Raw genomic sequence first — 21911 nt, 5'->3', positions numbered from 1 at the left:
GTTTTTTAGTCAGCAGACTATTTTTTTTAGAGCAGTTTTAGGTTTATAGAAAAATTGATCTAAAAGTACAGAGAATTTCTATAGACCTTCAGGGCCTACAGACAATTTCCTTTATTACTTACACTTTGCATTATGGGGCATGTGGCATATTTGTTATAATTTGTGAACCAATATTGATATAGTAAGTAATTTTCATAGTTTACATTTAGGTTAATGCTTCATGTTATATATCGTATGGGTTTTGAAAACTGTGCATGGCATGTCCATTATTGTTGAAAAGCTTCACTGCCTCAAACTAGTTTTTTAACTTGTCACCATTGTAGTATTTTGCCATCTTTCAGGACATTAAAAAAACTAGCAATTTATACTGGAAAAAATTTTTTGTTATTGTTCAGTCACTAAATCATGTCTGAACTTTGTGACCCCATGGACAACAGCATGCCAGGGTTCCCTGTCCTTCACTATCTCCTGGAGTTTGCTCAAATTCATGTCCATTGAGTTAGTGATGCCATCCAATCATCAACCTCTGTCGCCCCCTTCTCTTCATGCCCTCAATCTTTCCCAGCATCAGGGTCTTTTTCAATGACTCGGCTCTTCAAATCAGATGACCAAGGTATTGGAGCTTCAACTTCAGCAGCAGTCCTTCCAATGAATATTTTGAGTTGATTTCTTTAGGATTGACTGGTTTGATCTTCTTGCTTTCCGAGGGACTCTGAAGAGTCTTCTCCAGCACCACCATTTGAAAGCATCAATTCTTTGATGCTCAGCTGCCGGAGTCCTGCTCCAGCTGGTCCAGGGGTTCCCTCAGGATGGACGGCGTCGACGGAGAAAATGATGCAGTCTCTCGCTCAAAGCACTGGGCTGCATGTTTATTTTAAGCATCAGGTTTTCTTTTAAACTTTTACAAAAGAATTAGGTCAGAGGTATGACATGTTCAGTTTCCCCTCACCCATATTTACTATCTCCATAAATCATTGTTGTCCTTCAGAGTTCCCTCTTAAATGTCCTTGTGATAACATTGTAACTCAAGTTTGTCTCTGGGCTGTATATCACATTCCTCAGTATATTTCTTATCTTTCTAAATCCTGCTTGAGCTCATTAACTCCTAAAAAGACTTCTTTAGCTATTAGTATCTCTAAAATTCCTAGTTTCTATAAGCTATAGTAAAAATACTACAACATACCTTAAACTTTCAGCTTCTAACTATTCTTTTTTTTTTTTTTAATTTTATAAATTTATTTATTTCAGTTGGGGGCTAATTACTTTACAATATTGTAATAGTTTTTGCCATACATTGACATGAATCAGCCATGGGTTTACATGTGTTCCCCTTCCTGGACCCCCCACCCACCTCCCTCCCCATCCCATCCCTCTGGGTCATCCCATTGCCCCGGCCCTGAGCCCTTGTCTCATGCATCGAACATGGAATGGTGTTCTGTTTCACATATGATAATATACATGTTTATTCCTAATCCCTAAACTCAGCAAACTTCTTTTGCCATAAACATTCCCCTTACAGGCAGGTTTCAGATAACAATGTTTCCCATGGTCTCAAGCTGCAGCCTATGTGCTCATCCTGGAACATTCTTTGTAAAGATCCTTGAACAAATGTCAATAGTTAACTTTATGGATTATAACATTCTTTCCAGCCAACTCAACCGGAGGAAGGAAAGAACAAGTCAGAATCACAAGACCTAACTCCTTCATCCCGGGACCGTGCCTGCGGGCTGAGGAGAGGGGGTTGGGGCCGTGCCTCCATTTTGTCAGTAATGCCTATCGCGGCTCCCGACACTTAGCCTTCTTTCTGGTCCAACTTTCACATGTGTACACGACTACTGAAAAAACTATAGTTTTAACTAAACAGACCTTCAGTATACTTTAATGAATTTATCCAAAACCATATTTACTATTTGTTTGGAACTCTAACACTTAGCTACCCAAATGTGATTTTATTGCAGAATTTCAAACTAAGTATTATGTTACAACCATTTGGGGCCATATTTTCCTATTTTACATGCAAAGGTTTTGATTTCTAACCCTTGGGAATTAAGAAAAGTTATGTTACATACCTACTACTCTTATTCTGTGGTTAGCTATTTGAAAAGGAAAAGTTGTACTGAATATGGATTCAGTACAATTATTTCTGTGTGTTATGGGATTCAGTGAATGTACTTAGGAAAATTTTACTTGTAAAAAATAAAGGCATTTATTGATTTTTTGATTTCAATATGGGCAGTTTACCTCGAGTTGACCTTGGCCCTTATTCTTGCATAGTACAAATAGATTAGTTTTCTTCTCTGTGGAAATTAAGTGAGGATGATTTTGAATTTGAATTGCACCTAAGTAATAGTGTCTTCTGAGCAGATAAAGAAACAGAGTAAATCTAAAACTGAGCTATGGTAATTATGAATTATTTTTAAAATTGAAGAAAAAATCTAAAATAAATATAATTGATTTTAGGGACAATATTTACTAATAGGAGTAAGGCAATTATACAAAATAAAATCTAAACATCACTGTTTAGAAGAATTTTAGGAGAAAAAGGTGATAATTAAGATTAAATCATAGCTGAGTCATATCATTTACAAATGACTTTGTAGTATAATATTAAAAAAAGAAAAAAGAAAAAACAGATCCTTTGGGAGAATACCAATGCAAGTACAAGATGAATGAGCCATAATAGTTGATGAAGTGTGTATAACTTGAAGAAGCTGGAAAAAGGAGCCACGAAGAGAATTAGTTTAAAATACTATCTATGAGAAATGGTTAGAGGAGCTGTTATCATTTATCACAGAAATATAGAAAATAAGTACAGCATATAACCCCTCACTTATCAGGCTTTATTTGGGAATGAAATGTTCCACATGAATGCAACTCTTTCAAAAGTGAAGCATCCAAGTTATTATTGCTTTAAGTGTCAAAATTCAGTATCTGTTGTTTTTTCCCAGCCTTCTGAAACAGAGTGAGCTCTGTAGTCTGCCTTTGCTTGATGATGTTGAGATTTCATTAAATATTGTCCCTTTGCTGCAAAATAGCTTTATCTTCAGAGTTACTAAATTTGGGGGAAACAATTTACCTCCATGCTAAATGATTTGATAACTTAGATTTTGAGAAGTTTTTTCTTTATTCTTCATTTTTTTTTCTGCTTTTCTTTACTATCAATTTCTAATTTGCTGCCTTCAGTTCAGTTCAGTCGCTCAGTAGTGTCCGACTCTTTGTGACCCCATGAATTGCAGCACGCCAGGCCTCTCTATCCATCGCCAACTCCCGGAGTCTACCCAAACCCATGTCCATCGAGTTGGTGATGCCATCCAACCATCTCATCCTCTGTCGTCCCCTTCTCCTCCTGTCCCCAGTCCTACCCAGCATTAGGGTCTTTTCCAATGAGTCAACTCTTCGCATGAGGTGGCCAAACTATTGGAGTTTCAGCTTCAACATCAGTCCTTCCAATGAACACCCAGGACTAATCTCCTTTGGGATGGATTGATTGGATCTCCTTGCAGTCCAAGGGACTCTCAAGAGTCTTCTCCAACACCACAGTTCAAAAGCATCAATTCTGTGGCACTCAGCTTTCTTCACTGTCCAACTCTCACACCCATACATGACCACTGGAAAAACCATAGCCTTGACTAGATGGACTTTTGTTGGCAATGTAATGTCTCTGCTTTTAAATATGCTATCTCGGTTGGCCATAACCTTCCTTCCAAGGAGTAAGTGTCTTTTAATTTCATGGCTGCAATCACCATCAGCAGTGATTTTGGAGCCCCCAAAATAAAGTCTGACACTGTTTCCACTGTTTCCGCATCTATTTCCCATGAAGTGATGGGACCGGATGCCATGATCTTAGTTTTCTGAATGTTGAGCTTTAAGCCACCTTTTTCACTCTCCTCTTTCACTTTCATCAAGAGGCTCTTTAGTTCTTCTTCACTTTCTGCCATAAGGGTGGTGTTATCTGCATATCTGAGGTTATTGATATTTCTCCTGGCAATCTTGATTCCAGCTTGTGTTTCTTCCAGCCCAGCATTTCTCATGATGTATGCTGCATATAAGTTAAATAAGCAGGGTGACACTATACAGCCTTGATGTACTCTTTTTCCTATTTGGAACCAGTCTGTTGTTCCATGTCCAGTTCTAACTGTTGCTTCCTGACCTGCATACAGGTTTCTCAAGAGACAGATCAGATGGTCTGGTATTCCCATCTCTTTAAGAATTGTCCACAGTTTATTGTGATCCACACAGTCAAAGGCTTTGGCATAGTCAATAAAGCAGAAATAGATGTTTTTCTGGAACTCTCTTTCTTTTTCGATGATCCAGTGGATGTTGGCAATTTGATCTCTGGTTCCTCTGCCTTTTCTAAAACCAGCTTGAACATCTGGAAGATCACGGTTCACATATTGCTGAAGCCTGGCTTGGAGAATTTTGAGCATTACTTTACTAGCGTGTGAGATGAGTGGAATTGTGTGGTAGTTTGACCATTCTTTGGCATTGCCTTTCTTTGGGATTGGAATGAAAACTGACCTTTTCCAGTCCTGTGGCCACTGCTGAGTTTTCCAAATTTGCTGGCATATCGAGTGCAGCACTTTCACAGCATCATCTTTCAGGATTTGAAATAGCTCAACTGGCTTTTTTTTGCTGCCTTAAACTACTGTAAATTGGGGAATTATGTAAATAAGCTCTACAGAATTGGTCTAAACTAAGGGTAAAAGGTAAAAATGAAGTCTTAAGACACCCTTCTATAAGTCCTCACCATGTTATCTAGTACAGCAATTCATGGAATGCGTTTTTGGCAACTTGGAGAACATACTGGTCCCTTTTTTTTTTCATTTTCAGTTAAATTCTGGTAATTTTAAATTGCAAGATAAGTGACTTTGGATTAATGAGAGATTATTAAAAGTATAAAGATTTACAACTCCAGTAGTAAAGGACTTAAACTGAAGCAGATATAATTAAATAAGCTGAATATTAGCTACTAATATAATTTAAGTAAATGAAATATGAATTTAAATAAACTGAATATTAATAGTTGAATATTAGCCAAACTAAATACTAACCTCTTACTAGTACCCATTGCATATAATTTAAATACACTGAACATTAATCATCATAAATGATAAACTATGGACATGAAAAGATTTATGCATGGAAGTGAGTTTGTTACTTGGATATGATTTAAGAACAGTTCTGCCAAAAACTAGAGGAATAACTAGGTCATTTTCGGAGTTGGTTCAGTAAATTTATGTTGATTTGCCCTCTGTTTTTTTTTTAATAGAACATTATTGTAAGTAAATGTGCTGTTGTTGGGAAGGCAATGATGGATTAATTGCTTTTTTTTTTTTTATTAGGATTCGACCTACAATCAGCAGTTAATTATCCCGAGTATAGGACTACCTTTGAAAACCAAAGTATTTGCAGCTGTACAAGCCACTAATCTGGATGGCAGGTATTTTCAAGCTCCTATCTTTTTTTGGTTAAAGCATTTTGTCTACCTAAAGCCTGATGAATCATAAAGTTAGCTCATTCACTTAAAAAAAATATTGTCATTGCCACACCATTTAAGAATGCCTAATAAATAGAAATAACAAACTACAAGGATGAAAGGGTGACACTTTAAGTCATTAATTGGAAAATAACATTTCTTCCCTTAAAGAAGGAGAGGCTGTGACTGGAAGAGGGCATGGGGAGAGCTCTGGGGATACCAGAATATTCTGCTTTTTCATCTGAAAGGTGATTAGTGAGATACAGTAATTTTGTGAACACGTGGTCTATATATTTTCTATGTGTGTGTGTCCGTGCATGCTCAGTTGCTCTAGTCATGTCCAACTCTTTATGACCCCATGGACTATAGCCCACCAGGCTCCTCTGTTCATGGGATTCTCCAGGAAAGAATACTGGAATGGATTGCCATGCCCTCCTCCAAGGATTCCTGACCCAGGAATCGCATTCGCACCTGCGTCTCCTGCATTTTCTGCTTTACAGGTGGATTCTTTATTGCTGAGCCACAGGGGAAGCCCTCCTATGTGTGTGTTAATATTCAATAAATGTTTATTTAAAAAAACAAAAGAACTCTGGCCCACAACTATATATAACAATCCCCAGAAATATCTCTGCAAAATAACCAAATAAGTCATTTCGTCTGATTCTTAGAAAATTCAGAATGATCAACATTGAAAGCATAATCAAAAGTAAAGATCCATTTCTGCTTTAATAAAAAATTGTAACATGTATATGATTTATTTTGAGTTTCTCGTATATTATTTTAAACTTTGCATCCTGAAGAGATTGGTGCTCTTGAGAAATTTGGTTCTACTTTGCCTTCTCCCTTTTTGTCTTCTTGGCATTTCTGTTCTTGGTTTTATGTGATACTTGATGTGCGATGGAAATTTGTTGCAGACTCTTAAACACTCCGAGTTTAGGAGAACGTTTTATTAAACAAGAAGTCTCAGGAAATAATTAGTTAAAAAACTATATTCCCTGGAGTAAGATGTTTGTGAATATATACTTCCTTTGGGTTAATAACTAATACCCAAAGGAGACTCTGACTCTAGATTATTCTTCCTTTTCCTTGCAGATGGAATGTCTTAATGGATTATTGCTACACGACCCCATCAGGGAACCCAAATGATGATACTCGATATGATCTCTTCCTTAGGTAGGTGTCTAAGTCTTGTATTGATAGCAATAATTCAATTGTAGACAATTCCAATAGAAAATTGAAGACAGATAGATGAATTATAAGGTACTTTTATAGCTTTTAAATTTAAAGTTTTACATTCTGAACAAAAATTAAAATATAGTTGGAAGTGTAAAAGTGAAGAACAGTTTTCAACATGAAATGCTGAAAAGGCTATTGTTGGATGAAAGTTACAAGTAAGTTTGGCACATCAAAGATGTTTTATTCATGCTTAGGTCATATGGGAATATTTCATTGTCTTAGGAAAAGCATGGTTAGGAGATTATTGGCAATAAGAGAAAGTCAGTGACTATTTTTATGAAACTAGACTGTCCCATGGTATGTCAAAAGAAGAGTAAAATTAAAGTAATGGTCTAGATAATTTAGACCCCATAATGCTTTTCTTAATTTATCAGCATTTAAAATGAAAACCTACCACCCTTTTTTTTTAAATCACATCAAATAACTTTGACTTCATTCCCCAATAGGCAGTGATAGAGTGAGTGTAATCTACATTTGGGAAAAAGGGACATTGATCATTAAAACATTCAATCATCCTAGTTCCTTTTCAGCCTTTTTATCTGACAGGAGAACAGAGAGTCAAGCAATGGCTTCTAATCATGCTTATAAAATGCATTTGGCTCTGATCACTGCTGCTTATTGACACATGATGGAAATAATATGATGGGAAATCAAAAGAATAAATTTTATTGGTTAATCAAGGTTAAGGTGCTACTCAGAGGGTATGATCAAACTGACACTCATCCTATTGCTGGAAGTGTTCATTTGGTTAACATTTTTGGGAAAAAATATCCTTAAAAAAATCCTTAAAAGATTTCATATTTTTTGATTCTACATTTGTGAATTAGGAAGCATATTCTAAAAGTATTTATCATCTTCTTGTCTATCAGTGCTATTTAGAATGGTAAAAATAGGAACCAATTGCATATTCAGCAGCAAGGAAATGGGTAGATGAATTATGGAGAACCAGCAAGTTGAGAGCTCACATAGGCATTATAATCATGCAAAGTTATTTATAAAATAGAAAAAAAGATTGGTTCTATTTTATCTCTTCCCCTTCTGTCTTCTTGATATTCCTATCTTTATAAATATGTCATTCTTTACAATTTAAATGTATTAAAATATGAAATGAAAGAATCAGCATACACAATTGTACAATTGACCTCATTTATATGTTATAGAAAAGAGGGTAAGGAAATATTAATACATCAAAAGATTCACCATGGTTATGTATGCACAGTGAAATTGTGCATCATTTTGCTTTGACATTTTTATTTTTCTATAATCTATAGAAATTTCACAATTTCTATAATCATTGCATATTATAATCTGGAATATGATCATTAGACTTCTAGTATGACTATGGTTTCAGCTTAGTTCTTCTTTCAGTTTTCTTCTTAAAAACTACAGAGACTGAAATGGGTCTCCAAATGACATTTTCAGTGAGATTAGGAGGAAAAGAAAACCTACAAATTACAAAATATTTGTTAGTGTTGATAAAAGCAGTTAGTAAGATCAAGACATAGAGTATAGGAAAAGGCTGGGAGGAAGTGGTGTGGGAAGAGGTGGCAGGAGAAGTGGGGAAGAAAAGTGAATGCTGAGGGTCCCAGTGCCATAGGACCTAGAAACAGAAATGCACACCTACAAGAACAGAGAATCATAAGCTAACTGAATTGAGAAAAAACAGATAAACAAAAAATTTATAAAATACAAAAGAAAGGGGGAAGTCTACAAGGAAATGAGAAGGATATGATACTACCAGATGTTGCAGTTAATAGATACTCTAAAGATATTAAGAAGTATATTATGTGAGGCTAGACACATAGATAAAAGTTTATACTCAGTTGAAAAATACAATACTCGTTGAAAATAGATCCAAAGCAGGGTAATTTATTAGGTGATAGAGTGTGATAATATGCGAATCAGTGGGATTGGCAGAGATTTCTAAAAACAGTTCAGGACAGTAGATAATCATAAGAAAAATAAAAGTATGAGATCTGTACTTTGCTCTTTATACCATGATAAACTTTAAATGAATTATTAGTTTAAATGTAAAAACTACAGCTTTAAAAGTGATGGGAGAGAAAATGCAAAATATCATTAGAACTTTGGAGTATGGAAATCATCTTTAGCCCACATTCTAGAAGCCATAAAATAAAATATTTAAAATTAAATTATATAAAAATAAAATTTCTCAAACATATATACACAGGCACATGCACACACAGACACACACACACAGTGAGGACTGTCCAAAGACAAACAACAAAGTAAAACAATTTGCAATTTATGTAACAAACAAGGAACCACATTTCTTAAAAACCAAGGATTTAAAGAAATCAGAAAGAAAAGGACAATACTGCAATTAAAATTTGGGCAAAGAACATAAACAAATTTCAGATAAAGAAATACAAATGGCTCTAATATATATGAAAAGTGCACATATCCATTCACACTAACAAAAAGGTGAAATAATATTACATGATGATGGTTTATTGTCCCTGTGTGGAATAATCCAGAATTTTATGCATATACTTTGTTGATACAGCTCTGAGGGAAATTAAGTATTTTTTATACATTACTGGGGCAGTACAATATGCGGCAATACTTATAGAGGGCAATATGGCAAAGTCTGTTGAATGATCCTTACGCACATATTGTGTAGATAACCCTGCACATTTTCCAAATGATGTATTGTAAGGCTGTTCATTATTACTTTGTAAAATTCAAAAGATTCAAAACAAAGCAAGGGTATATACATGGGACACAGGTTGAGTCAACTCTGGCACATGTGCATGATGAAATAGTATACAACTGTGAGAAAAGATGAAAGAGGCTCTCTATTGATACAGAGAGATCTCTAAGTTACATCGTTAAACTTTAAAAAGGCAAGATGCAAAACAATAATGAGAGTTTGCTATGATTTGTTTAAAAAGAGTGGAACATTGAGAATATGCGCTTCTGTTTCTATTTGCATATGTCCTGTGAGGCTGCAGTAACATGTGAGATTACCTGAGGCACGTTTGTGTGTGGGAGTGGAAGGGCATGGCCAAGGGCAAAGATGCAGAGAGAGATGTTTTACTTTGGATATTTTATGCTGTTTGGATTTTTCAACCTATAAGAGTATGATTCTTCTAAAATTTGGCAGAAATATTGTAATCATAAACTGATTTGTTTAAATTTTATGATCTGTGTCACTCCTACATACCTGTTGAGTTAGCTTATTTTCCTATTACAAATCTGTAACACGGCATAATTTTGTTAGCTCTGAATGTAATGAGCACTGGGGAAACCCTCTTAATATTGCAGAAATTAATGTGCAAGTCATGGTGGGTTGGTACTTTCCAGTATTAGTTGTTTTCACTTTCTCTAACATGCAGCTGTGACAAAGATCCTCAAACTACCGTCATTGAAAACGGCAGAAGCCAGCGAGGTCGCTTTTCTTTTGAAGTGTTCCGATTTGTGAAACACAAGAATCAGAAAATGTCTACTGTCTTCCTGCACTGTGTTACCAAACTCTGCAGAGCTGATGACTGCCCCTTCCTCATGCCAGTAGGTTTTTGATAACTTTATTCTGAACTGTTGTATTAATCTAAGCGGAAGGTTATCAAGTGTTAGGAACTTATTTCTACATAGAAAGTGAATGTGCATCAGGTCAGATAGTTTGAAGTACAATTTTTTCATTCATCCAGTAAAGATGTATTGAATACCTACTTTGTGCCAAGCATTATACTGGGAATACAGAGATGTGTGCGTGAATTCTGAATTTAATTAGCTTGTCTGTTAGGAGCATGAGATGGTCAAGGAATAAAATATGACAAAATGTTATGATGCAAAGGCAGACATATATATGTGTTGTAGCAAAAAGCACTATTCATCATTGTGAGAGAGATGAAACAGGAGAAGATGAGAGACTTGATGGAAGAGATGTGATTTTGAAGACAGAGACACTCTACACCAAAGGATGGTCAAAGCACAGACACAAGAAACAGAGTAACCTGCAAATTTCCAGTCTCAGTAGGGCTATGGAGCAGATCAGAGGATGATGGGAGAGCCTGTGGTGGGGGCAGGACTGGCACTAGAAAGGTTGATTGGCCAGATGGCCAGGGAATCCTTGGCATTAAAAGTTAAAAACTTAATATAAAAGATGTGGATCTGTACTACATATGTGTTAGTCACTCAGTCATGTTCGACTCTGCAGTCCTATGAGCTGTAGCCCACTAGGCTCTTCTGTTTATAGAGTTCTTCAGGCAAAAATACTGGAGTGAGTAGCCGTTTCCTTTTTCAGGGGATCGTCCCTATCCAGGGATTGAAACCTGGGTCTCGAGCATTGCAGGCAGATTCTTTACTGTCTGAGCCACCAGGGAAGCCCATATAACTGCCACTAAAATATACACCCATTTACTAGTGAAGAAATAAAATCCTATTTCTGAAAGGCCCCCTAGGGTCATACCAATATTAACATGGATTAAGTAATGGCAATCCACTCTGGTATTCTTGCCTGGAAAATTCCCTGGGCAGAGGAGCCTGGTGGGCTACAGTCCATAGGGTTGCAGAGTTGGACATGACTAAGTGACTGAGAATATACACACAAACACAATATTAACCTGAGAAAAATGCAGTCATGTTTTTTGATTTAAAATAGATTTAATGTCTGTATAGTCAAAGCTATGGTTTTTTCAGTAGTTATGTATGAATGTGAGAGCTTAGTGCTGAAGAGTCGATGCTTTTAAACTGTGGTGTTGGAGAAGACTCTTGAGAGTCCCTTGAACCTGCAAGGCGATCAAACCAGTCAATCCTAAAGGAAATCAATCCTGGCTATTCATTGGAGGGACTGATGCTGAGGCTGAAGCTCCAATACTTTTGACCACCTGATCCAAAGAGCTGACTCTTTGGAAAAGACTCTGATGCTGGGAAAGATTGAAGGGAGGAGAAGAGGATGACAGAGGACAAGATGGTTGGATGGCAACACTAACTCAATGGACATGAGTTTGAGCAAGCTTCGGGAGACGGTGAAAGACGGGGAAGCCTTGTGTGCTTCAGTCCATGGGGTCGCAAAGAGTTAGACATGACTGGATGACTGAACAACAACAAGCTTTAATGTGTTTATATGTGTGTTCAAGTTCATGTATTTCTTTACAGTCATTGATTATATTCATTCTGTATCAGGTGGGGTTAAATGAAGAGTCTGCGTTTCCTTGGCTCTGTGCTGACCAATTTTTCGGGGAAAAATTTATTAAAGGCTTGAGAGAAATAAAAGAAAAGTTTGATAAACACATCTCTTTTTCAGGAGAGCTGTTGAGCTATGTAAATTAATGAGGCAATGCACAATTACATCAGAAGGAAATAAGAAATGTGGCCCAAGCCAGGATAAGAAACACTGTAGCAGTTATATGCAAAGTAATTAAATGTACAGAAGTAAATGAATAAAATTAAACATGTGGTATCTCTTCTAAAAGAATCTGCTTTCCAAATGGCCATAAAGAAACAATTTTGTGCCAGTGTGGAATTTCACTTATTTTCATTAACTCCTTAGGTTTGTGGCCACAGAGAAAGGCGAGATGTGGGGAGGAGGACCACTTTGAGTCCCCAGGGTACTTCTGGAAATGCCATACTCTCTGCGGGTCCCATCATTACTCGGAGTGGTAAGAGTGCGCCTCCTTTTGTGTGTAGCAATAGATGGTTCCAAAATGGCTTGTTCTTTGGCTTATAAGCATAACTCAAAATAGTTCCTAAATAGCATTAATTAACTGTGAGACAAGATACATTGCTATACAACTTTAATTTCATGGTAGTTTCCTCTTTATTCAACTTACTCACAAAGGGCAATATTGTCTTTACCACCTTTCCCTTCACACATACACACATGCACACACACATACACACACAGTACGCTGCTGGACATGTTTCATTTGCCCATCCAGATCTACTCTGCCCTTCCCAACCCCTCTCTGACCTAAAACACTTATCTCTGTGAACTGCATCCACTGGATGGATGCCTTGCCAAGTACAGTTTCTGGTTGGACTAGACCAATAGGTGGCGCTGTCAGAGGATGGGTGTGAGGTTCACATGGCTCCCACCAGACAACAGTCTCCATTCAACTACTCTCTCAGAGTTCTGGAATCCCTCCCTTTAACCCATAGTCCCAGTAACTTGACTTTCTCTTGTGAATTCCCTCTATCTTTATAAAGTGAGTGAAGTGAAAGTCGCTCAGTCATGTCCTACTCTTTGCGACTCCATGGACTGTCCATGGAATTCTCCAGGCCAGAATACTGGAGTGGATAGCCTTTCCCTTCCGCAGGGGATCTTCCCAACCCAGGGATCGAACCCAGGTATCCCGCATTGCAGGCAGATTTTTTACAAGCTGAGCCACAAGGTAAGCCCAAGAACATTGGAGTGGGTAGCCTATCCCTTCTCCAGGGGATCTTCCCAACCCAGGAATCAAACCAGGGTCTCCTGAATTGCAGGCGGATTCTTTACCAACTGAACTATCAGGGAAGCCCCCATCTTTATAAACCGTCCTATTAAATCTCCTTAAGTTACCAGTTTGAATACCAATTGCTTCCTTCTAGAATCCTGAATAGTAATAGTATGTAAATACCCTTACCAGTACACACATTTGTGCTCTTGAATCTAATGGCCACAGTTGTTTACACAATACATTCTCATATATACAAATATCTTGCATGCGTGTCCATACACATACACTTACACACACGCTCCAAAGCGATACTGCTTTTATGAGTGTGAACTCAGAGACATCCAGAATTAGTTGGATCAGGAGTCCCCAACCTCTGGGATCTAATGCCTGATGTAGATCTGAGGTAGAGCTGATGTAATAATAATAAAAATAAAGTACACAATAAGTGTATTTCTCTTGACTCATCCAGAAACTATGCTCCTACCCCAACCATGGTCCATGGAAAAATTGTCTTCGATGAAACTGGTCCCCGGTGCCAAAAGTTTGGGGACTGCTAAGTTGGATAAAACAGACATGTATTATAAACAACACACACTGAAGTCTGAAAAACTGGTTCTAGTTCAGCTTATATCCTAATAAGATGTAGGACTTGGGATTTTACTTCACTTCTCTGGGCAAATGTTTCTTTATTTCTTTATTTTTAAAATAAAAGGAATGAAAAAGTAGATTTTCAGATTCTATCTAACTCTTGTTCTAAATTTGTCTAAAAAGAAAAGTGGAGTTCTGATTTGAATTATATGGTAATTATTTTTCTCCATTTTATATTAGGCATAGGCTATTATTATGTTTCAATTAGATTATCTTTACCTTTTCTCCCATACCTCCTATCCTACAGTGAAAAGAAAGTTTCATCTGAAAGAGGTAATTAGGCAAAAAGTCATTTGGTTCTGAAAAATCCAGATAATTGCTTTAATTATTCACTTCTTTGTGTTTGTGTAGACATATTAGTAATTAAAAAAAAAACTAATAGGCCATTTAAAAATGCATAAATTTATTAAATATAAAATTTCAAACTTAGTTCATCCTCCTTGATAATTTGGAATGTTTTGAATGGTTTGAAAATGACTGGTTTGTGGTTTCTCAGAGGCCCAATTCTTATCTCTAGCTGTCAGAAATAGCTCATAGAATTATACTGCATGGAAACTCGGTTCTTATTGCCAATAATTATGAATGCTTTTGAGTAGGCACAATGAAAAATATTCTTATTTCTATAGAGCATTTCAGTTTGTTGTACGAAAAGAACCTTGAGAGTCACATCTCTCTGTGCATGTTGAGATATAGGAAAGTGGATGACTTTCCTCCTTGTTAACCTCCTTGCTTCTTTCTTACATGGATCGAATCAAACTAACTATAACAAATTTTAATTAATTTGCAATTATAATATAGAGCGTCTCTGGTGGCTCAGTGGTAAAAAATCCTCCTGCAATGTAGAAGACTCAGTTTCAATCCCTGGGTTGGAAAGATCCCCTGGAAGAGGAAATGGCAACCCATTTCAGTATTCTTGCCTAGAGAATCCCATGGACAGAGAAGCCTGGCAGGCTATAGTCCATAGGGTCTCAAAGAGTTGGACATGACTGAGTGACTAACACTTTCACTTTCAGTATAACATAATTTTAAAAACAGACCAAAATTATTAAGATATCCAAATCCCAAGTAACAGTTTTTATTCCTACTGTAGCTAGCCAGCTATACAGGTTTATAAGTTTCATCCACATCACATCTAGTCATCCAAAATATCTATGTTAAAACCTCAAAGAGCTAATGCTTTTGATAATAGTACATCTGATGTCATGCCTGAATTTCTTCCTTTCCAGCTCAGTCTTGTTTCCACCTCAAAGATGACATTTATTTTCCAAAGCAAATCTCCACTGGTACAGCCTCACAGGATCATGTTTAAACTTCATTTCTCTCTCACTCTCTGTGGATTTATTTCTCATGATTTTGATAAATAGCAGTAGGATGGTCTTTATTTGGATATCATGGTGGCCTCACTACCTAGAGGACCATGTGTAATAATGTTTTTGCTATAATAATATAACATCCTTACACTTAAAAAAAAAAATTTAATTCCATGTAAACACAACTCTGGAGAAGGAAATGGCAACCTACTCCAGTATTCTTGCCTGAGAAATCCTGTGGACAGAGAAGCCTGGTGGGCTACAGCACATGGGGTCACAAAAGAGTCAGACATGACTTAGCAACTAAACAACAAACACAACTCAGAAATCAAGCCATATCCATTCACAGGCAAATTCTATATAAATTAAATGTCCAGCTTAATGACCAGGGCTACCTTATTCCCTTAGTTTCACTTTATTTTTACCTTAGTTCAGCTAGAATTTCTCTCTGCAGATCCTGTGGCTGATTTTCAAAAACAAGTCTAATTTCAGGCATGATTTCCTCTCTTCAAAGTTCTCTGATACTTGGAATTTTTGCTCTGTTTACTCATTGAACCACTCCTTCCCATAGACATCTGACTTGGGTCAAGTTTAAAAAGTTGTTAAACCTCAGAACTTCCGTCTTGTTTTTATTTTAATGAAATCAAATCCGTTCTGGTTATTTTTTACCCAATATTGTTTATCTTTTGTTAGCTGATTTAGAAAAATATATACATCCTCAGAATTCAAAATCCTCAAAGTTCATGAAATGTTCTTATTTTAGGCTCTGAAAGGCTATAATTATTTGGTAGGGAAATGCTTATCATGGGGTACAATTCTGGAAATTTAAAGGTACAATCACTGGAAAATAATAGTACCTGATTTTTTTTTTAAATATAAATTCCTGTGGAGAAGTCCAAGCCAAACTCTTGTTCAACTAGTGTCATTGAGTTTCATGGATAGGGAATAATTCACTCTAGCCTATTTATTTAGTCCCTCCATGGACAGCAACTCTTCTAGGAACTGGGAATAAAGCAGAGAAGAGGCCACAGTCTTTGCCCTCGGGGATCTTAGAATTCAAAGGTAGAGATGAAATGGCTACTCCATGACACAGTGGAGAACTTGGAAGTGGAGAACTTCCAAGGTTCTCAACTTGAAATATGTGGTTCATTTTACCACATAGGTAGTTGAAGACTTTAAAAGAAATTGTTTGTTTGTTCTAAGAAAGAAGAATATTCATTCTGTATATATCTTTGTACGGATGTTCACATTTTCCATTTATTTCAGAGAGAAAAGCTTATCTGAGAGAAAAGCAGAGAATGACAATTTATCTGCCACTTCGGGCTTTTAAACAGCTGTGGTATTGCTGCTATCACTTTCCTGCTATGAGTCCTCAGCTAGCTATATGTTTTTTGAAGAGCTCACCAGGTTTAGATTTCCAATCTGGTCAAATTCCATATGATGACTTTTAGTGTAGATGTGTGTAAGACCAAGTTGGTGTGAGAAGAAAAACAGAAGTGTGTGGTGATAGAAAGTTCCTGGAAAATCACTACCACCTCTTTCTAGACAGAGCTTTGATTTTTCTTTTAATTGCAGTGACCCTAACATTGCAGGATGCCAGGAAACAGCAGATAACAGATAACCTTATTCTCTCTAACCTTTTTTAGTATCAAGTGCAATTGCAAACAATATTCAAGTATTACACATTCTGATTTCAGCCATCTGCCAAAGGTAGGATGCTTTCAGTTTTTCAGAGTCCTGGAACCTGCAGCTGATGTAGCTCATTTGGCACTTTTGTCCCCACATGGAGATTTTGTCCACATCCAAGTCCTTGTGGGTGACAGCTGGGATGTTGTTCTTACAAAAGTGCTGGTTGTAACGTAAAAGAGGAGGGGATATTCTGATTTCTTCTGTTAATCTTAAAGTGCAGAAAATAGGTCATTACAGTCATGGAACTTTTGCTTAATTTGAGATATATAGGAGGAAGCTTTTTATTCTTTAATAGAAACCTTTTTTTAAAGAGCAAATAAATGTAATTCCTAAACAAAGAATAACTTTTAGAAAGGAATTTTAGAGCATTAGATATTCTCTTCCATATCTTAGTGAGGCACCTTGTTTTGGGAAAAGGGCACACATATCTTTTGGATCAATTAATCACAGTGTGCACATCCTATCGGTTTCCATGAGAAGCAGTTGTCCTTGTAGGATAGTGTTAGCTGGAGGTTAGGATTTTCCTAAACATGTCTTATAATGAAAACTGATATATTTTTTTCTTTTTGTCCTATAGCAATGCACTACACCATTGTAAAGAATACTATGAATGAGTGCTCTATTTATTTTGGACATTGTACTTCAGGATCAAACAGCAGAATCATCATTTCTGCCAACACTCATATGTTTGAAAAGAAATGCCATCAGCTGTTTTATAAACATCTCACCAGCTTCTCCCATCAGTTGTTTCAAATATTAATGCTGGAGTTTTGTCACTTGTGATATTTATCTTTTTTACTAAAAACATTTTTCACACTTGCTAGTTTATATTATTTTAGGAAAAGGACTCTGAAACTGAGCTTTTATTTAAGCATATGTTTACTTTATTATAAAGGCTGTGACAGATGGAAGTTTCTTCATCTGTAAAATGGGAGTAGCAATAATATCTAAACCATATGGCAATTATGAAAATTAAATGTGATAACATGAGATAGCACTTTGTATACTGTGTGGCATTACACACATATTAATTTTAATAATATTTATATTCCAGAAGCAATAGCCAACTGCACACATTTTATGGTTCAAATAATACAGACACACATATACACTCACATGTTTAAACACAAATATAAAATCGACGTGTTGTGTAAGTTCAAGGGATAATTGCTATATGATTAAAAAATGGGTAACAAAAACTGGGAAACCAAGTGAATGTGTTCACTGCATCTGTTATGTTTGTCAGGGAAAAGTGAAGAACCAGCAGCTTCAGTCTCTTACTCAACAAATGCAAATAATTACAACTCAAGCTCAGGAGTCACGTTTTCCTTTCATTTAGTTATTAAGTATGAATTTATCTTCTTGGAACTTGATGTTTCTTGCAGAATATGATGGAAAAATTGGCATCACTTAAAATAGAGTGGCACTAAATAATGAATATTTCTCTATAAAATAATAATAAATAGGAGGTTATACAGCTCTAAAAAATGTATTAATAATAGCTGTCAACAATTACTGTCCCCAGTGACCTGACTGGAGAGATAATGATGAAGTGAAGTCAGCCAGAAAGAATTTAGCATAGTATGCTTTACGATTTTATTTGTAAACCCAGAGTAGTGTCAGAGTGTAGATATGGAGGAATGGATAGATGGAGAAATCTTGGACACGTGGAACAGGAAATGAGAAAGCAGACAGTCTAGGAGACTTTCATTATTGCCTTTCCCAAGGAACTTGTGGATGAAGGGGAGGGGACATACAGGTAAAAAGCAATTACAGAATTATAACAGACATTGGTAAATATTTGGAGACACAAGGTTACTTTTGTTTCTCTTTTCGCTCCCTCAGATGAGACGCCGACCAACAATTCACAGCTTGGTAAGATAACTAACATATATCGAAAATGAAAGTATAATTTTTAAAAATGTTAAGTATTTTTTGGTAATTAGTTGCAAAACTGTCATCACCTAAATATAATGAGCTCTGGCTTTTCAAGTTTATTGTATTTTAAATAACAATTCACTGAGAATTTCTGAACTCATATGCAATCTGTTGGTCAATTTTTATAGCATATTATAAATGAAATTTTTGGCTACTCAGGGGATACCAGGCCTCTAAATTGTACAGTCCTTTGGGCTTCCCTGGTAGCTCAGATCGTAAAGAATCTGCCTGCGATGCGGGAGACCAGGTTCAATCCCCAGGTCAGGAAGATCCCCTGGAGAAGGGAATGGCTACCCTATCCAGTATTCTTACCTGGAGAATTCCATGGACAGAGGAGCCTGGCAGGCCTACAGGCCATGGAGTCACAAAGAGTTGGACATGACTGAGTGACTAACACTATTGGGTAATGAATTGAATTCAAATAAATTGTAGCATAATCTGATGCTATTACTGTAGCATAGTGTGATGCTATTATTCTACAAGATACTGCTGACAGATGCTTTGCATGCATAAGTTTGGTTAAGTTAAGATAAATCTGATATTGGACCTTCCCATTGAGTGTGTTTATTACTTGCAGGTTCTCCGAATGAACCTCCTTTTCAGCTGAACGCTGTCACCAGTGCCCTGATATCAGGAATGGTCATTCTGGGAGTCATGAGCTTTTCCCTTCTTCTGTGTTCACTGGCCCTGTTACATAGGAAGGCATCCACCAGTTTGGTGTTGAATGGCATACGAAACCCAGTCTTTGACTGACTGTCACAGGCCCCTGCTCTCGAGAGAGGGCTTCACTGACGCTACAGTGTGTGATTGCAGTTGAATGCCAGCCAGCATTTGATATTTGCAGATAGATTTCAGTGTAGCTTGTTAGCATAACAATAGTGAGAGAATTTTGATAATATTACTTTTGTCACTTATGTTTGTGGTCAACCCTATTTGTATGGTACCTCTGGGCATACTGACAATAAGCAAACAACATTCAGGATTTAGATCTTACAAGATCTGTCATTATTTCATTTCATTTCAATTTTCTTTTGATTATTGATTTTGGAGGGAAAAGGTGGCCATAGGAAAAAAATTGTTGCATTTTACCCCCTAAGTATTAAAAACCATTGTAATGGCACTTAGATTTGCATATATAGTCCTGAAATGAAAGTTGTTTTCTGTTTTATTCAGGTAACTGCAGCTTGGGGATAGGTTTTAATTGGATTAGCCGATTTGGACACCTGAGATTTAATTTCCCATTCTATGACCTCTTACCTTTTGGGGTGATTTCCATGTCTGAAAACATATATTAAAAAAACAAAAATAAAAACTTGGGTAATGTATCCTAACCTGGAGGGAGCATCCATTTGTGCAGCAAACAGTAAAAGTAGTTGTTAGCCTCTAAAGGATACTAAGTGACACTTGGTCATTATTCGTCTGGTGGAAGAAGCTATGATCAGTTTTCTCCTGGTTCAAGCGAGAACATCAGCACGTGTTCACTCTGCTCCCAGGTAAACCCCTCAGCTGCTTCTGCAGCTGTGGAACAACTGCAGATTATTCTTAATTCAGGAACCATCATACGGGAAAACAAACAGTAATTGTGGGAGAGGACACTGTCCCCACACACAAGCATAGTGTTCCTATGCGGGTTTTTAACAACCTAGGTTCCTTTCTTTCCCTAGAACAAAGAGGAAATAGGTTAAATGTGTTTTGCAGAACTTTGCTGGGGTCTCCATGGGGGAAAAAAATGTTTATTTTCTTATAAATTTCTCATGTAGAGAAAACATATAGTCTGGAGGAGGCCTACTTTTTCAGAAATAGTATTTTTCTCTAACAGTAAACTACAAGAAGCATTTTATTTTTATCAGTTTTGGAAAAAGTTTTAAAAAGCCAAATTTTAAACCTATATTCTTACAGAAAAAAATCAACTTTTCCTTTGTCTAATTTATTCATGCAGTGGAGCAGATAAAACAACTCAGTGATAAACACCAAAACCTAGCATGTGCAGCTACTAAAAATGCTGTTTTTAACTGTAAAAACTGCTGTAGAGACTAGTTGCTATTTAATATTTGTGACCCATTATTCAGGACTCAATTTTACCAAACAAGTTTGTGATGCAAAGCACTGTGCAAGTTTAGATTTGTTTCAAATGAAGTTCCTATGCGCTGAAGTTAATAATTAAATCAGTTATCAAATCAAAAAACACCTTTTCTCCAATTTTCCTGAACAGTTCAGAAAAAAGTATTTATATTACACTAATTAGCTATAGAGTAATAACTGCCTCAACTTTCTCTTTCAAGGAATAGACACAGGGGGAAGTGGGATCTAGAAAGTCTCTGGATAATTTCTTCAATATAACAAAGTCTAAGTCTTAAAAAGCCAATCTCCTCTTCCTCATGTTACTTCAAAATAACTTCAAAATGATTGAAGTAACCATTCTGAACTTTGTATGTATTAGCAATTTATTTACTAATATAAAGGGAAAAATCTTACAAAAAATCATGAACCATGCTATTTATGTGACCCTCCATGTACATGGATAGCATTGAAATATTCTGGTAAATCTGTTTCAGATACTGTAAGTGACTTGCTATTGATCTAAGTATTAAATCCCATGAATAGGACATAAACCTGCAGTTATATGTAGCATTTAGTTATACTGAATATTCCAGTTATTATAGTGTGAAAACCTTACAAAATATGTGCAAATATTCCTTCAGTTTTAATACCTCAAACTGTTTTTTGCACTTCAGGGGTAAGGTGTGATGACATGTAAAAGATGATTGTTTAATAAAATAATTGTAAATGAATATCTTTTAAAAAGTGACTTTTTTGTTGGGTGGTTTTTATTTTTTTTAAAGATATATTTCTTATGTTGTTTTTAAGTTATAATGGAAATATATTGTGTCCAACTCTCAACATTCTATTCCTGCTTTTACAAACTTTAAGAAAGATTAAACTTGAAATAAGCTGTCTAACGCAACAGGGAAGGGCAGTAACTCTAGGTGAGATGAAGCCTGCCCTCTCCACCCTGAGCTTCAGCAGCCCTGTGTTGGGAGCATATTCATGAGATCAGCCGAGGGTAAAGAAGCACTTTACCTTGAGTTTGAGCTCTGATTAAAACAGCCTATGGTTTTTTTTTGAAATTCTGAGGGGAAAGTGAAAACCAGAAAGACAGGAACTCAGCTTCAGCCCAGAGTTGCATAGTCTCTCATGACAGTTCTGTCAGGG

At 36.4% G+C, this 21911-nt stretch overlaps 1 protein-coding gene across 2 annotated transcripts in view; it reads left to right on the top strand.

The window, feature by feature from the left end:
* The window catches only part of ZPLD1 (zona pellucida like domain containing 1), a 664056-nt gene extending 642569 nt beyond the window's left edge, over window positions 1-21487 (top strand). For both annotated transcript variants that reach the window (XM_081543086.1, XM_081543076.1), the window contains 6 exons: window positions 5343-5440; window positions 6569-6649; window positions 10072-10243; window positions 12228-12336; window positions 18606-18635; window positions 19276-21487. In XM_081543086.1, coding sequence (XP_081399212.1) covers window positions 5343-5440; window positions 6569-6649; window positions 10072-10243; window positions 12228-12336; window positions 18606-18635; window positions 19276-19451 — 666 coding nt within the window. In that variant the 3' untranslated portion in view covers window positions 19452-21487. The remainder of the gene's footprint in view (window positions 1-5342; window positions 5441-6568; window positions 6650-10071; window positions 10244-12227; window positions 12337-18605; window positions 18636-19275) is intronic.
* Window positions 21488-21911: the final 424 nt, after the last annotated feature.

Source organism: Giraffa tippelskirchi, chromosome 2 (assembly GCF_054371585.1).
Source record: "Giraffa tippelskirchi isolate mGirTip1 chromosome 2, T2T-mGirTip1v1.2.pri, whole genome shotgun sequence".
Classification (NCBI taxonomy): domain Eukaryota; kingdom Metazoa; phylum Chordata; class Mammalia; order Artiodactyla; family Giraffidae; genus Giraffa; species Giraffa tippelskirchi.
Note: the sequence above shows the minus strand (reverse complement) of the source record. Positions and strands in the feature narration are given on the sequence as shown.